This window comes from Perca fluviatilis, chromosome 8 (assembly GCF_010015445.1).
Source record: "Perca fluviatilis chromosome 8, GENO_Pfluv_1.0, whole genome shotgun sequence".
Classification (NCBI taxonomy): domain Eukaryota; kingdom Metazoa; phylum Chordata; class Actinopteri; order Perciformes; family Percidae; genus Perca; species Perca fluviatilis.
Genome location: NC_053119.1, coordinates 13257310 through 13273555, shown reverse-complemented (window position 1 = coordinate 13273555; position 16246 = coordinate 13257310). Strand labels below are relative to the sequence as shown.

At 39.3% G+C, this 16246-nt stretch overlaps 2 protein-coding genes across 2 annotated transcripts; both read right to left on the bottom strand.

The window, feature by feature from the left end:
• Window positions 1-370: 370 nt before the first annotated feature.
• rad52 (RAD52 homolog, DNA repair protein) lies at window positions 371-4562 on the bottom strand. Its single transcript, XM_039809676.1, has 10 exons — window positions 4233-4562; window positions 3765-3858; window positions 3604-3671; window positions 3332-3450; window positions 3119-3194; window positions 2795-3015; window positions 2124-2314; window positions 1395-1475; window positions 1062-1295; window positions 371-982 (listed from the first exon to the last, which is right to left on the bottom strand). The coding sequence occupies exons 1-10, from the start codon at window positions 4401-4403 to the stop codon at window positions 921-923; spliced, it is 1317 nt and encodes a 438-aa protein (XP_039665610.1). The 5' UTR covers window positions 4404-4562; the 3' UTR covers window positions 371-920.
• Window positions 4563-7244: 2682 nt separating this feature from the next.
• On the bottom strand, window positions 7245-15606 carry LOC120564502 (zinc finger protein 391-like). The gene is made up of 3 exons (XM_039809536.1): window positions 15022-15606; window positions 14352-14858; window positions 7245-8907 (listed from the first exon to the last, which is right to left on the bottom strand). The coding sequence occupies exons 1-3, from the start codon at window positions 15191-15193 to the stop codon at window positions 7925-7927; spliced, it is 1662 nt and encodes a 553-aa protein (XP_039665470.1). The 5' UTR covers window positions 15194-15606; the 3' UTR covers window positions 7245-7924.
• Window positions 15607-16246: the final 640 nt, after the last annotated feature.

The window sequence follows — 16246 nt, the reverse complement described above, 5'->3', positions numbered from 1 at the left end:
TCCACAGAGAAATGCTCACAGCCCGTATTCAATAACTGTACATTTAAAATAAGCAGTCAGCACGGTTGAGGTCACAACTGTGTATATATATATATATATGTATGTATGTATGTGGTATGTATGTATGTGTATATATATATATACACACACACAAATACATACACACCTATATATACATATATATACACACAAATACATACACACATCTATATATACACACACAAATACATACACACATCTATATATACATACATATATACACACATACATATATACACACATATATACATACATATATACACATATACACACAAATATATACATACATACATACACACACACATATATACATACATATATATACACACATACATACATATATATGTGTATATATATGTAAAGTGCTGCTACAGTGCCGTTACAGTCATTCCCTGACTGCAATGACGGCGCAGAGACTCCAAAAGCACAGATACGGAAGACCCAGAAACGCTGACTGGCTTTTTTACATTAAAGCTAATGTAAACATGTTCTAGTAGAAACCCAACATACAAGTATGAATCTGAAAATGAGCATGTTATGGGAAGATTTTTTTTAACATTTTATTTCAAGGCCCTAAAAATAATTTTAATCCTAAATACTTTGTTATGATAGATTAAACAACAATCAAAAATAAATATAAGTAAAAAAATAAAAACACCCATATTTAAGAGTTTGTTAGTTTCTATCTATAATAAAACAACTGATTGACTTGTGTGGTTATAGCATTTCTCCAAAACTCAGAAACAGCATCCATTCAGTGCAAAATGAATTTAAATGTAAACCCTGAAAAACATATATATATATATATAATAACAAATGTAACAAATGTAAAATCAATTCTATCAAGTGTTGAGGAAGCTGAAGAACAGCAATATAAAATGTCAAGTGTCCAGTCGGCGTTTCTTCATGTACTGTCCTTGTCTGTATGGACTGAAGGCTTCACCTGTAAGGATGAAAAAGTAGATTGAAGACCACAAATGTCAGCTAACAGCTTTACGAACATCTCTCTCCTGAAACCTTACCTGGCCTCGCCTGATACTGGCTCTGATGCTGAGCCCGGTCCTGTCCTCCGCTGTACGGAGGGGCCTCGTCTGGAGGTCTGCCTGGGCCTCTCTGAGGGGTCTTACTGCGCGTCTGCATCTGGTGATTACTGGGCGTGCTGGGCCTGAGCAGTTTTGCTCTGGAGGGTTGGCCGCCTGCAGGGACGTCCAGCTCCTCAATCCCATCCAGAGTGAAATCCCAGAGCTCAGGATCATCTGCAGAAAAAGTGGACCAGTTGTACTGCGTGAGGCTGGCTGGTAAAAGGTGAAGAGAGGTCTGAGTATGTTGAGCCCTCTGGTGGTGGCTTACTGCACCTGTTAAATACTCATCCCTGCTGCTGGGCTTCCTGTGTCCTGCTGAAGTGCCGTCACTGAACGCAGGTGCATCTTCATGACCTGGAGGAATGGATATACACCTTTACAAAAATTACCAACAACATTTGGTTACACTTCACTTGAAGGTATCTACATAAGAGTGACGTTACACGGTCATGAACGTGTCCTAAACGTTTATGACAAAACGCTTCGTTTAGTAAGTGTCATTCGGTTTTTGTCATGACAAGTTATGGTTAGGGTTCATCTGTCATGACTGTGTCATGACAGTGTCATGTCACTCTTATGTAGATACCTTCAAGTAAAATGTTACCCAACATTTATACTCCAAAAGTTAAGAATAACCAGCAGTCTCAAAACTGGAGGTCAAACCTGACACAATGTCTGCAAATTATTTTTCTTCTTCTAATTTGTTTTAATTTTTTAAATAAGGCTTCAAAATGAGAGCATTAAAATGGATGTGCCAAATTGAACAACTTTTCAACAGTTCAGCAGTTTCAAGAGAGTTGGATATTTAATTATTTGGAGTGGCATTAAATGTGACAGCTTCGTCTTCCATCGGCAAAAGCAGAAACCTGCTGTTGTCAGGAAAAAATGCAGTGTTAGTGTAGGTACGAGGGAGCCATTTTTTGGTCGGGGAAAAAAAACCCCAATAAAGTTCAAGTATCATTTGAGTTTGAGACCACTGCTTTAAACAGAATGAAACCCTGCCTCCACTGGATCCTCGTCTAATAGCGACCTCGGTGTCCTCAGACTTGGCTTGATCCGGTTTCTGCTGCAGCTTCTTGGCCTCCATCTCTCTCCTGAACTTCTGTTGAAGCTGCTGCTGTCGAAGCTTTCTCAGCTGTTTGGGGTCTGTGTGCGCCTCGGACCCGCCAACGTCCATCAAGTCCATGACAGGTCTTAGAAGGAAAAAGGAAAGAAACGGATTGGAGGTGACGTAGAGCTGGGCAATATATCAACATTATATCGATATCATGATATGAGACTAGATATCGTCTTAGATTTGGGATATCGTAATATGGCATAAGTGGTGTGTTTTCCTGGTTTTAAAGGCTGCATTACAGTAAAGTGATTTACTTTTCTGAACTTACCAGACTGTTGTAATTGTTCTGTTATTTGCCTTTACCCACTTAGTCATTATATCCACATTACTGATGATTATTTATCAAAAATCTCATTGTGTAAATATTTTGTGAAAGCACCAATTGTCAACACTACAATATCGTTGCGGTATCGATATCGAGGCATTTGGTTAAAAATATTGTGATATTTGATTTTCTCCATATCGCCCAGCCCTAAGGTGACGCACATCTGGATGTGCAAGAGATGAAGAGGTGTCAGTGCCATTAAAAACAGAAACTAGACCCACTGCTGTTTACCTTGAGTCAATGTTCTCACTCTTCCTGTTAGCAGGGCCAGCAGCATCAGGGGTATAAACTTCGGAATAGTTCTGGTTCTGGTTGAGGACTCTAGGCTCCAGCGGCATCCTGCCAGGATCCCCAAGCTTTTCCTCCCGGACCAGACTGGAGAAGCGGGCCTTCTCCACCGAGGGCTCACCCTCGGTGCGCTTAGTCTGGGCCGGGTCTAGAGGAGGAGGAGGCTTTGTGTAGAGGAGAATATTCAGCATCCAAAGACTTTTTAAATGAGAATTAAAAAACACTAAATGCTTAAAGTTTATACACCATATCTGTATCATATCATACCTGTTTGGGGATCTTGTTAATGGCTACGAGGTATTGTTTATCCAGGATGCAGTTTCCAAGAGCATTACCGAAGCATCTAAACAAGCCCCCCAAAAAAAAAACAACCATGACACACAAATTAATTGAATGTAGGCAAAAGAAAGATTGTATGTTCTAACTGAATTTTTCTTCATGTTTCAGACTGAGAAGACATAAAAATGCAAATTCCAGTACTTGAGTGCTCTCTTCATGCCATCCGTGACAGCTTCCTTTCTCGCCTTTTCCAGCGACAGAGCTTTAGACTTCAGTCCTTCACTGACTCCATACCCTACATCCTCATGAAACGCGCCGTCCTGCAGGAAAAATATGTTACACACACAAACACACACACACACACACACACACTATGTGAAATTCAAACCTAATTTTCTTGGTCAGATGGTCCATCATGGGAAAAGATTGCAAAAATATAAAATCCATACAGTAAGTATGGTTCTTCATCTAACCTTCAGCTGCACTTTTATAAACGCACTGACTCCAACGTAAAACTTGCCGTTTATTATGTCTATGAAGTCTGTAAAAAAGAAGTGTTTTGTTAGTCTGACTGTGTGGAAATGGCTTTACTTTAACATCGTCCTTTGGTGACAAGAAGCTCTGTGAGTCGTACCGACATTCTGTTGAGAGATTGAGTGAGACCATCCATTGTACCCAAACATCTCATTGGCCAGGCCGATTACACGATGCCCTTCAATATAGCAAACCTAGAAAAGTCCAGTTGATATGAGAGAGAGATAGAGATAGATAGATAGATAGATAGATAGATAGATAGATAGATAGATAGATAGATAGAGAGAGAGAGAGGTGGAAGCAGGGTTATATATCTAAGTGGTCTTATGATAAACTGATTTGTGAAACCGGGAAAATAGGTTTAATCTATAAATATTATTGTTTCCACTTGCAGAAATATAACCTTGTTAAGAAAACAAAGAAATAAGTAATGGAAATGCATTTGTGCAATAATTGTGTGACAATAACCCATCTGACAGACACGCATTCACAACTTTTCTACAGTTCACTTAAAACTGGCTTTATTGCTGTTCAGGAAAGCAAAGCAAAGAGCTAAACAAAGACTTGCCTTCTGTCCTCCTCCAGCAACTCTGGTACTGATGTACTCTGGCCCCAGCTTCTGTCGCAGAGCTTTGTGCACCGCCTGGTGTTCCTCAGCTGTGTAGGTACACTGACAACACACTCCAGTCAGGAAAGCAAAAACAAAGTCCGCACACACATAGACCTTAGACCACAACATAATAAAAAGGGTGGCTAGTTTTTCGGTCAACAGTCTTATTGAGTACGACCCTCGCCCATTGTTCCCACTGTCAGGAGTTGGCGTGTTACTTAGTAGTTAGTATGTTTCTCTGCGCTCCTGTTAGTTAATACAACTACCTAACTTACCTGTCCGAAGCACCTGGGTTGCTAGTAAAAAAAAAAAAAATAGTTATAGTGTATAGCTAAATAACAACCGCTGTCAGCTCCTCCAACGCCCTGGTCATCCAGGATAACTACTTTATTAAAAGCTCAAATTTACCTAGAAGTGACTGAGAAGTGAAGCTAACGTTAAGTTTCATCTTCTGTGTATGTATGTTTTTAGAAAATAATTCCTGAGGTCCGAAACTCAGTGACCTCATAGCTGGCTACGGCCATGAACGGTAGCTAATGTTAGCTAGTTTAATGCTGGCTTCATTATCTAGTCATGACCGAATGCCATTGTAAGTTAGCTATCCCGTTCTTATAAACACAAACTCACCGGTTAAAATTCCTCAAAAGTGATTTTTGTGTTGAACGAGCTAACCGGACCACCGTAATATTTGCTACATTTTAGCTAAACAAGACGAACATTTGCACTTCCCGCTCGGCTCGGACAAGGCAGACGCTAGAATGAAATGGATGATCCGCAGGGACGGGCAAAGACATGACCCGCCCTACTCTGCCTCTAACTGGCTAGTAATCGATGCCTTCGTTGGTTAGATTGGTTAGGTTTACGCATGAGGAGTGAGATTGGTTAGTGTTAGGGTAAGAATACCAGGATAAGCCAACTAAAAGTCAGAGTAATGCAGAGTAGGGCGGGACATGCCTTGCTATCCTACGCAACGCAAATTCGCCCAACCAATCGAGCTGCTTCGTAGGGCGGGTCTTGGCGTGTAGCATTCGTAAATTTGCGCTCCGGACCATGATCCATTCGACGATGTATAATAACAATGTTAGCTTCTAATATAAATAGCTATATTAGCGGTACTCAAATACGAGTATGTGGTATTTGACTATGTAATGTTAATTTCAAAATCGAGCATATTCACTATAGTCGTATTAGTTAATTTAAATTTGCTAAATCCACAATGCCAAGTTCTGAAAGTGGAAATGAGGTATAGCTTTGTTCAACTTAGAATTGTTTTTCCATCCTCCAAAATGAATTGGCATTAACGGAAACTAATTTGATAATTGATCTATCATTTAACAGACTTACAAGAAATAAAGTATACAGTATGAAGAGAAACTTTACACGAACAGATTGACATCTTTCAGGGGAAATATTCAGTTACATGTAGTTACTGCAAAAGTGTCGTTTAGTTGGTGAACACATCTCCACAGGAGTTTCAGCTTGATGGTTTCTTATTGATCCTCAAGTGTTTTTTTCAAGTACGTGATTTGTGCTGCAATTATGTGGCTCCTGACTTGTGAATTTAAATAGAAAACTACTTACTCTTATATGCCTTTAGAGAGGGGAGGCTTTTCACCAGTGTGGGCTCTTCTCATGTAGACCTTCAAATAATTATACGCCTGAAAGCTCTCCCCCGTTTTACGACTTTCTTACCCGTGTGGATTCTCATGTGGACTGTCAAGTCACCACTACTTTTGAAACCTTTCCCACGTTTTGCATGAATATGGCATCTCACCTGTGTGGGTTCTAGGACGATTCAATACCGATGTATCACTGAAACATTTCCCACAGTTCTTGCACCTGTGTGGATTCTAGAGGTCTTGTAGGGGTGGCAGTAGCTCAGTCCGCAGGGAGTTGGAGGGTCGCCGGTTCAAGTCCCCTTACGGACCGAAGTACGGAGGTGGACTGGTAGATGGAGAGATGTTCACCGCTCAGGGTGCCTGTTCAGCAGTCGCAGCCCACTCACTCGTACATCTCTCAATAGTGCATGTAAAGGACCTGAGCATGTGTGTGTGTTTCAGGCCTGTGTGTAATAACAACAGAGGGTAAACTGTAATTTCCCATTGGGGAATCAATAAAGAGTATACATTCAATTATACAAATTCTCATGTAGACCGTCAAGTTACTGCTACGTCTGCCACGTTTTGCAAGAATAGGGCTTCTTATCAGTGTGGACATCTTTCTGGTGTCACTTCAATAGTGAATTGGACTTAAAATATTTGCCACACGTGCCACACACCTTTGTGGGTACTGAGGCAAACCCCTGACAAGTTAGAATTGTTTACATTGTTACTGTGACTTTTGTGATGTCTCTTCTTTGGTTATGGTTGATCCTAAGTCTCCATGATTGCCTCCACTCTGATTTTGGCTCTCAGCTTCATGAGAGTTGTGAAAGAGGAGAAGGGGGTCACTGTTATGTTTCGGCAGCGCAGACATTTTAACAGAAATATGGTTTAGAGGTTTTTCCTCCTGCACAATTTGAGTTTCGTTGATACATAAGTTCAGAGTCTGATCACCTTCCTTCGGGTTTCATATTCACCGTCTATATTGTACATACTGTACCTATAGTGTATATACCTGTTCACATCATACCTCCAGCATTTATTCTGTATATAATGTTACTTTTAGCACAACCTGCACATTTGTTTATACTTACTGCCCTGCTTACTTCTACTGTACATAGCATATGCATACCACTGTTAATACTTTAATACTGTTCATACTGGATTCACTCGTTCATTTCTTATTGTTTCTGTGTTCTGCCAAACATTTGGCCCATCCCATATGGGATTACATCACTAGTTTACATACATCTTTGGTCATACAAAAGAGCTTTTTTTTTTCCTTTCTCCCAGGCTTTCTCCACATTACTGGTTAATTTATGTTTCACATGTAAACAGCCACCTCAGTTTTTGTGCATGATCCATATTTATAAAATCATTATCTCATTATATCTTACTAAACAAAGCATTGCGCTGTTCCCGATAAAAAGGGACAGTAGAAAACAAATGGAACTAACACATTGGAAAGCTCATCTTTTCTTCTTCTAATTAACATACCGTCTATTTTTAAGGTAAGATACCAGATCTCAACTGAGCACATACAGATCTTTGCTTTTTAGACAAATTATAAACATAATTCTCTGTACCATATTCAGTTTTCATCATCATAAAAATATGCAATTTTAGTCCATATATTTTTTTTTAATACATTTTTTAGTGAGAAAGGCACAAGATTAACAACATTACATGTCACAGATTTAGCCCTTTTTCTTTCTTTTTTTCCCCGCCCCCGATCCCTTAGTAAACCATTCCAAAACTAAAATCAAAAAGTGTACCTCCCAACAGTGTTTCTGGAAAAAAAAAACTTTCCAAATACTCCCAAATCTCTTGCTGCTGCATCTCCTGTCTGGCAAAAACTTGATTTTGATGTCCTCTCCCTCTCCCAGCTGGCCTGTAGCAGGCCTGGTTGGGTGTCTATCTCCATGACCACTAAATGTATCCAATAGTTGACTAAAGTTGTTTCCTGCATAAACCCAGTGGCATTTCTCCTGTCTCAACCTGAAGGGCACATATACAGGAGAAGTTCTTACTGCCACCATAGATAAAAAACTAGTTTTCTGAAATATCTTCCACATGTTTTTGAATTATAGAGCTTCTGACCTGAATGGTTGCAACAACTGGGACCTCTGTGCTGCAGTTGTTCAACCTCTCAACCGTGTGCGATCTCACATGGCCTCTTAAGTGCCCGATACATCTGAAAGATCTCCCACATGGTTCGCAAGTATAAGACTTCTCACCGGTGTGGATTCTCATATGGCTTCTTAAGTTACTGCTACATCTGAAAGCTTTCCCACATGTTTTGCAAGTATAAGACTTCTCACCTGTGTGGATTCTCATATGTCTTTTCAAACCTGAAATGGCACAAAATCCTTTGCCGCAGATCTTGCAAAGGTTTGGCCTCTCACCTGTGTGCATTCTCATGTGACCTATTAAGTGACTGCTAGCTCGGAAACATTTCCCACATGTTTGGCAAGAATATGGTTTCTCACCTGTATGGGTTTTCATGTGATAGTTCAATGATGACACCTGAGGAAATCTTTTCCCACATGTTTTGCAAGAATATGGATTCTCACCCGTATGGGTTCTCATATGAATCTTCAACGATGATATCGAACTTAAGCATCTCCCACATGTTTCGCAAGAAAACAGCTTCACACCTGTATGGGTTCTTATATGATAGTTCAAAGATGATAGGTAATTGAATCTTTTCCCACATGTTTCGCAAGAATACAGCTTCTCACCCATGTGGGTTCTTTTATGACCGTTCAATGTATCAGTGAATCTTTTACACAAGGTCAGAGTCTGATCTTCACTTTTCTCGTAAGTAGGAGTCAACATAAAGGCATCAGTCTCCTGCTTCAGTACAAGCTGCTCTCCCTCCTCACTAGTGCAGAGTTCCTCCTGTTCCTCCTCTTTAATCTGTGGAGGCTCTGGCTCCTCTTGGTCCACACTGGAGTTCCTCTCCTGAATACAGAGCTGCTGCTGGTCATTGAGAACCTCCTCCTCCTTAGAGACATTTTGCTGTGGGAGCTCTGGATGGAAAAAAGATGAAAAGTAATAGGATAAAAAAAAAAGATAAACGCCAAATATCCTTGAAGAATCTCAAATCTCTCTCCCCCTCGGCCCTCTCAGCCTCCCTAACCAGTAAAATGTCTGCCTGCCCTCCACCACTGATTGATAATCTCTCAAATCTGGTCAATTATTATAATTACACACTCTCCTCCTTTCTTGATCAGCTGGCTCCCATCAAAACCAAAACAGTCACGTTCACACACTCTGCTCCCTGGTATACTCCTGAACTCCACCATATGAAATCTTGTAAGCGCCAGCTTGAAAGACTTTCCAAGAAAACTGGTTTAGTGCATCTCCAAGCCTACACAGACTACCTCCAACAATACAAAGACGCTCTCATCACAACAGCAGCAGTGACAGCAAAAACTGTCCTGTCCTGTAGTCCTATAGTAGTGTCCTGTACACTGTCCTGTGACTCCCAGGACAGTGTACAGGACTTTTTTGCTGCCACTGCCCGGTCACCCTACTACTCAAAGCTCATACACTTTGGCTCCAACAACCCCAAGACTCTCATCCACAATAATCAAACTTCTCAAACCCAGTGACAACACCTCTGAATCATTCACAGTCAACAAGTGCAACTCTTTCCTTTAATTCTTTCAAACTAAAATTAACACCATCTAGCTACAGTACCCTGACCTGACCACATCCCCACCTTTATTTCCTTTTAAAAACTCTGTAAAGTGTCTTTGAGTGTTGCAAAAAGCGCTATATAAATAAAATGCATTATTATTATTATTATTACTGTGATGGTAGAAGAACGGACATTGAGCAAATAAATACAACACGAATAGACATATAGAATCCTATATGAGTCATACTTCTCTGATCGTTTTTAAAAAGATCATCGAGGTTTTACACACCTATCCTGTGTAACTTGATTTCAGGTTTCCAAACGACATCCAGCAGTCTGCGCTGGCGATCAATCTCTTCTTCGTACTCAACGATAGTTTTTTCAAAAACTCCGAATATTTCTTCAGCAGCAGCAGTTAGTCGCTCGTTGACAAACTGTCTCATATACTGAACTGCAGCCATTTTTGCTCATTTAGGCTACAAGTGAAATAATTATCTGCACTTACACTATGACTTTGATATAGCTAGTCGTCCAGCTATTTGGGCATGCAGCTAGCATGCTACAAGCGCTACCAAAGAGGTTCTACTGTTGTTTACTTCCGCTGGGTGTCACACTAAGTTCCGACAACGGAAGTGCGGGAACTTTTTTTCTCGGCTGATCCATATTTACAAACTCAATATCCAGTTTTATCTTACAAAACAAAACATTGAGCTAGAAAACAAAATTGAACACATTTTCTATACTGTTTAGACAACACATCGGAAAGATCCGCTTTAATATACCGTCCACTTTCAACATAAGGCAGAGATCTTCAACAGGGGGTCCTCAGAGTTACTGCAGGGGGGCTGCAAAATGATTGTTAATTTTTTAAAGGTAAAAAAAAAAAAAAAAAGTGTTAATATGAATCCGACATATTATTAGTAAATATAAACCATCTTATTTGTGGGAAAAAAAAAATATTGATACTGGCCTGTTAGGTCACTAAGGTAGACATCCACACATACAGGTAATGAGGATTCACTGTGACCATAAGTTATGCCCTTGACTGTGTCACATGTATGTTTTACATTAAAAAATGCTTTATAAAATCATGACAATTATTATTTTAATAGCTTATGCACTAAAAAGGTATGTAACAAGGCGTTAGGTCACCCTACACGTTATTGTGGCCCCACATACACAAAATGCTATACAATATAAAGGGGTCCCTGCTCAGTCTCTGTTTCAGTTAAGGGGTCCTTGGAACTAAAAAACATGTCATGTAATGCTTTGTAGGTAATCAACAGGATATTGTACTGTATTCTGAATTTCACTAGAAACCAATGGAGAGATGCAAGGATTGGTGTAATATGAGACCGACAACTTGTTCTGGTTAGTAGTCTGGCAGCTGCATTTTGTACAAGTTGTCTATGACTTACAGCAGCTTGACAGAGGCAAGAGTAGAGGGAATTATAATAATCAATACAAGAGAATGAGAATGTGTGAATTAATAGTTCCACATCTGAAGAAGACAACATGGATTTTTGCAATGTTTCGTAACTAAAGAAAACTGGACTGAATAAGCATAGTGACATGATGGTCAAAAGACACATACTGATCAAAGATGATACCAAGATTCTTAGTTGTGGATTTGATACATGGTTGAAACAGGGTGATAAATTGAGCAACAGAGTGACAACGTTTTCAGGTCCAATAAAAGAATTTGTTTTGTCTGGGTATAGGTGGAGGAAATTGAGAGACATCCAGTCCTTGGTCGCAGCTAAGCAGTCATGTAGATATAATATATAACAGTATATGGCTGTTGCGGCTGTTGAGTTTGGGTGAAATACTTTCTTGGTTCTTTGGTGAGGAAAGAATGAAAACAAAAGTTGTACCATAATGAAAGTCGGAATTTCTCTACCCTGTGCTTACTATAGGTCTCACATGTCAATGACTTCAAGAACTTCAAAAGGGCATCTCAAAAACAGTGTAAAAGGTGCAGGTTTAGAGTGCAGCAGGGTTTGTGATCTCTAGTAAAACCATCTTTGGAGAAAATAAATCAATTTGTGCTGCAATATGCTTGCTTGCCTTTTTAACACATACTAAAACTATGTAAAGCATCGACAAATGGCAAAGGCTAAATAAAAGTTGAACTGGCTCATAATGATAGCTGTATTTGGTTGCCCATTATATAATGATACATTGAAAGAATATATTAATATGACCACCAAGTTTTGCAAGTATACGGCTTCCCATCTGTGTGGATTCTCAGGTGTCTCTGCAATAGGGAATTACACTATAACTATCTGACTAATTAACTATAGATTTATTTTTGTTTCTGTGTCATGCCACAAGGGATTACAAGACATCACTATTTCACAAGCATGTGTAAAAGGAAAAAGAACAAGAGCAGAAACAAAAAACAGTATGAGCTGAACCAAATGAGCTGTTCACATAAGAAAAACTATTAAATATCTATAGATTATCTTGGTAAAGAGTTTTTTTTTTCTCTCTTCTCCCAAACTTTCTCTACATTACTGGCTAATTACATGTTTCACATGAAAACAGCCATTTCAGTCTTTCAGCATGAAACATATTTACAAAATTAATATTAATTTTTATTTTCCTAAACAACGCATTGCACTGTTTTAAAAGGACAGTCAAAAGGAAATCATTTTCTATATCGGTCTGACAACACAGACACATTCACTTTTCTTCTTCTAGATTAACATACCGTCCACTTTCAACAGTCAAGGTAAGATATCAGATCTCAACTGAGCACATAAAAAATGTCATTAAAAAAACTTATCTTAACACCTTTTATGAAATTCTTATGTTATCAATCTTTACACTAGGTACTGCAGGTAGATGAGGGTTTTCTAAAGGGATTTTCTGTTTTAATAAACAATCTCCATTTATTACACCACTCCTTAGAGTAGGAGAGCATCTGCTGCATTTTGTCTTTGGAAGGTGACAGTAAAACTATGTTGTCTGCGTACAAAAGAGAATATGTATCATTCCTGTTAGGGAAATTATGATACATGCTTTCCCTCTTGTTATTATTAAACTGTTTGCATAGAATAATATTATACTGAATACTCCAAACAAGATAACATGGGAGCCATTGCTTGTCATTGTCTAAAGCACGGTGTGTTCCTGAGGACATACATGCCCTGCCAGACCAGATAGGGGAGACGTCATCGACTCTGACACGATAACAATTGACATCTTCTGTGTATCATGATTTATTACATTTATTATAAAAGCAGCTGTAGAGAGCTTTTCGTTCATTTTGGTCATTGTCTGTACTATTCTGTAGTGCGGAGAAGGCCTCCTTGTTGGGTTCTCAAGTAAAATGAACTTTAATATATCTTCAGTGGTCTCGGTCTATCATTTGATAATGAAATTATTCTAACAATTCCCTTCCCACTTCTTTGGCCATTTCATTTTAATATCTAGTGTATTCATAAACCTTAATGTTTATTCCACATTTTCTTTATTCTCTTCTGTACTTTACTCTGCATTTTACTGCTTTTCTGCACTTCTGTTAGATGCTAAACTGCATTTTGTTGTCTTGGTAAGCCTACTGGTACTCTGTGCAATGGCAATACATTTTAATCTCCAATCTAATATTTACATTCCTTATAACTATGAAAGTCACTCACTAAAGCTTCACTTTTATTTCTTGCCTTCATTTGAAGTAGTCTAAAATCTACCAACAGTGTTTCTGGAAAAAACTCCTTTCCATAAACTCCCAAATCTCTTGCTGCTACATCTCCTGTCTGGCAAAAACTTGATTTTGATGTCCTCTCCCTCTCCCAGCTGGCCTGTAGCAGGCCTGGTTGGGTGTCTATCTCCATGACCACTAAATGTATCCAATAGTTGACCAAAGCGGTTTCCTGCATAAACCCAGTGGCATTTCTCCTGTCTCAACCTGAAGGGCACATATACAGGAGAAGTTCTTACTGCCCCTGTACATTTAAAATTAAACAAAAATGTTTTCTTCAACAGGTTATGCAAGAATATGGTTTCTCACCAATGTTGGCTCTTCTCATGTTAACCAATAAGTCACTATTCATTCTGAAATATTTTCCATATGTTTTATAGTTATAGAGCTTCTCACCTGAATGGGTGTGACTACAATTGGAACACCTGTGCTGCAGTTGTCCAACTTTTCACCCGCATGCGTTTTCATGTGACCTTTTAAGTTAGTGATACATCTGAAAGCTTTCCCACATGTCTTGCAAGTATAAGACTTCTCACCTGTGTGGATTTTCATATGTCTTTTCAACCCTGAATTGGCACAAAATCCTTTCCCGCAGGTCTTGCAAAGGTTTGGTTTCTCACCTGTGTGGAATTTCATGTGGCTTTTTAAGTTACTGCTACATCTGAAATCTTTTCCACATGTTTTACAAGTAATCGGCTTCTCACCTGTGTGAATTCTCATGTGTCTTTTCAATCCTGAAATGGAACAGAATCCTTTCCCGCAGGTCTTGCAAAGGTACGGCTTCTCACCTGTGTGGATTCTCATGTGGCGTATCAAGTGACCACCAAGTCTGAAAGCTTTACCACATGTTTCGCAAATATACGGCTTCTCACCTGTGTGAATTCTCATGTGGCCTATCACGTGACTGCTAGATCGGAAATATTTCCCACATGTTTTGCAAGAATATGGCTTCTCACCTGTGTGGATTCTCATGTGGCCTTTTAAGTTATTGGTAGATCTGAAATCTTTCCCACATGTTTTGCAAGAATATGGCTTCTCATTTGTGTGGACTTTTAGGTGTTTCTGCAATTCCGAATTATTCCTAAAATCTTTCTCACACATGTGACATTTTGAAGACTTTTTACCTGTTTGAATTTTACATTGAATCCCTGACAAGTTAGAGTTGTTCACATTGTTACTGTGACTGTTGCTTTTGTGATGTCTCTTCTTTGGTCCTGGCTCTGCATTTCTAGTTGATCCTGAGTCTCCATGCTTGCCTCCACTCTGATTTTGGCTCTCAGCTTCATGAGAGTTGTGAGGGAGCAGACAGGGATCACGGTTATGTTTCGGTATCATAGAGCTTTTAAGTGAAATGTTGTTTAGAGGCTGTTCCTCCACCACACTGATACTTAAGTTCAGAGTCTGGTCTTCACTTTCACCATGAGTAGGAGTCAACACAAAGGCATCCGTCTCCTGCTTCAGTACAAGCTGCTCTCCCTCCTCACTGGTGCAGAGTTCCTCCTGTTCCTCCTCTTTAATCTTTGGAGGCTCTGGCTTCTCTTGGTCCACACTGGAGTTCCTCTCCTGAATACAGAGCTGCTGCTGGTCAGTGAGAACCTCCTCCTCCTTACAGACATGTTGCTGTGGGAGCTCTGAAGGGAAAAAAAGATATAGTATAGAAAAGTAGTAGGATACCAATCTTACTGTGATGGTAGAAGAAATAAATACAACACGTAACGTTATGTCTTTGAACCATTAGGATCCTATATGAGTCAAATTCCTGTTAGTTTTTAAAAACCATAAGGTTTTACACACCTATCCTGTGTAACTTGATTTCAGGTTTCCAAACGACATCCAGCAGTCTGCGCTGACGATCGATCTCTTCTTCGTACTCGACGATAGTTTTTTCAAAAACTCCGAATATTTCTTCAGCAGCAGCAGTTAGTCGCTTGTTGACAAACTGTCTCAAAAACTGAACTGCAGACATTGTTTCTTAAATATAACTGGAATAATGTTCTGCACTACGACCCCAGTAACGGCTTCACGTTTGCGTGCATGCAGTTAAGCTACAAGCGCTTCTGCTGTTTACTTCCACTACAGGTGTTACACTGTTACGTTCCGACAGTGGAAGTGCGGCAGCTTTTCTTTCCGCTTTGAACTGATGGAATTCATTTGATTCAAAACTTGTAACGCCAGTACAAAGTATGTACATCGATCTCGCTTTATTCCGTGGGAATCCAAGGACATTTGGTACTATTTAATAAACTAAAGACAACTCCGAATATTTCTTCAGCAGCAGAGAGTAGTCACTCGTTGACAAACTGTCTCAAACGCTAAACTGCAGCCACTGTTGCTTAATTACAACTGAAATACTAAGCTAAGAGCGCCCTTCTTGTTTACTTCCGCTGGGTGTCACAGTGTTAAGGTCCGACAGTGGAAGTGCGGCAGCTTTTCTTTCCGCAATAATTGATGGCATTTTATTTAAAACGTCTGTTTTAACGTCACTAGTAAGGATATCGTCTATCTAATCTCGCTTCATCCCACAAATTAATTTGGTTACAGTATAGTAACAGAATAGTAATTTGTCATTAAAAAATAACAAATAGTGGTTGAAACACGAATTTAGACCAGCCTGTCAGTCTTTTGAAGTCCAACTCGACTAGCTGCTTGTTCCCCTGTTACACACTAGAAATAACAGACAAAAACCGCAGGATGCTGGTCTTTTGCAAATGACATCAGGAAAATGCTCTTATACACACATCACATCACACCATTAGTTTTGCAGCCACTACTGTGCACTCACTGTTAAACAATTCTCCCATGATATAAAATGTACTGTGGTTGTTCCGAAAAATGCTGTTCAAAAATAATGTAATGTATATAGAAAGATGCACCTATTGCATAACTGTGCAATTATGCATGCATGTGAAAAGAAAAAAGAAAAACACAAACAAAATAAATTAATAAAAAACAGAACAAAAACAGTATCCCAAATGAGCTGCAAAAAAAGGATTTTTTGTGTTTTTTTTTTTTTTTTTTT

Excerpts from the sequence above, each read along its gene's own strand:
- rad52 (XM_039809676.1), bottom strand. The coding sequence starts at position 4,403 with ATGTTGTGGTCTAAGGTCTATGTGTGTGCGGACTTTGTTTTTGCTTTC. Across the intron at positions 3,672-3,764 it reads AATCTCTCAACAGAATGTCG|ACTTCATAGACATAATAAAC; the intron begins GTACGACTCACA and ends TCTTTTTTACAG. Across the intron at positions 1,296-1,394 it reads CAGGGATGAGTATTTAACAG|ATGATCCTGAGCTCTGGGAT; the intron begins GTGCAGTAAGCC and ends CTTTTTCTGCAG.
- LOC120564502 (XM_039809536.1), bottom strand. The coding sequence starts at position 15,193 with ATGTCTGCAGTTCAGTTTTTGAGACAGTTTGTCAACAAGCGACTAACT. Across the intron at positions 14,859-15,021 it reads AATCAAGTTACACAGGATAG|AGCTCCCACAGCAACATGTC; the intron begins GTGTGTAAAACC and ends TTTTCCCTTCAG. Across the intron at positions 8,908-14,351 it reads TCAATGTAAAATTCAAACAG|AGCTCCCACAGCAAAATGTC; the intron begins GTAAAAAGTCTT and ends TTTTCCATCCAG.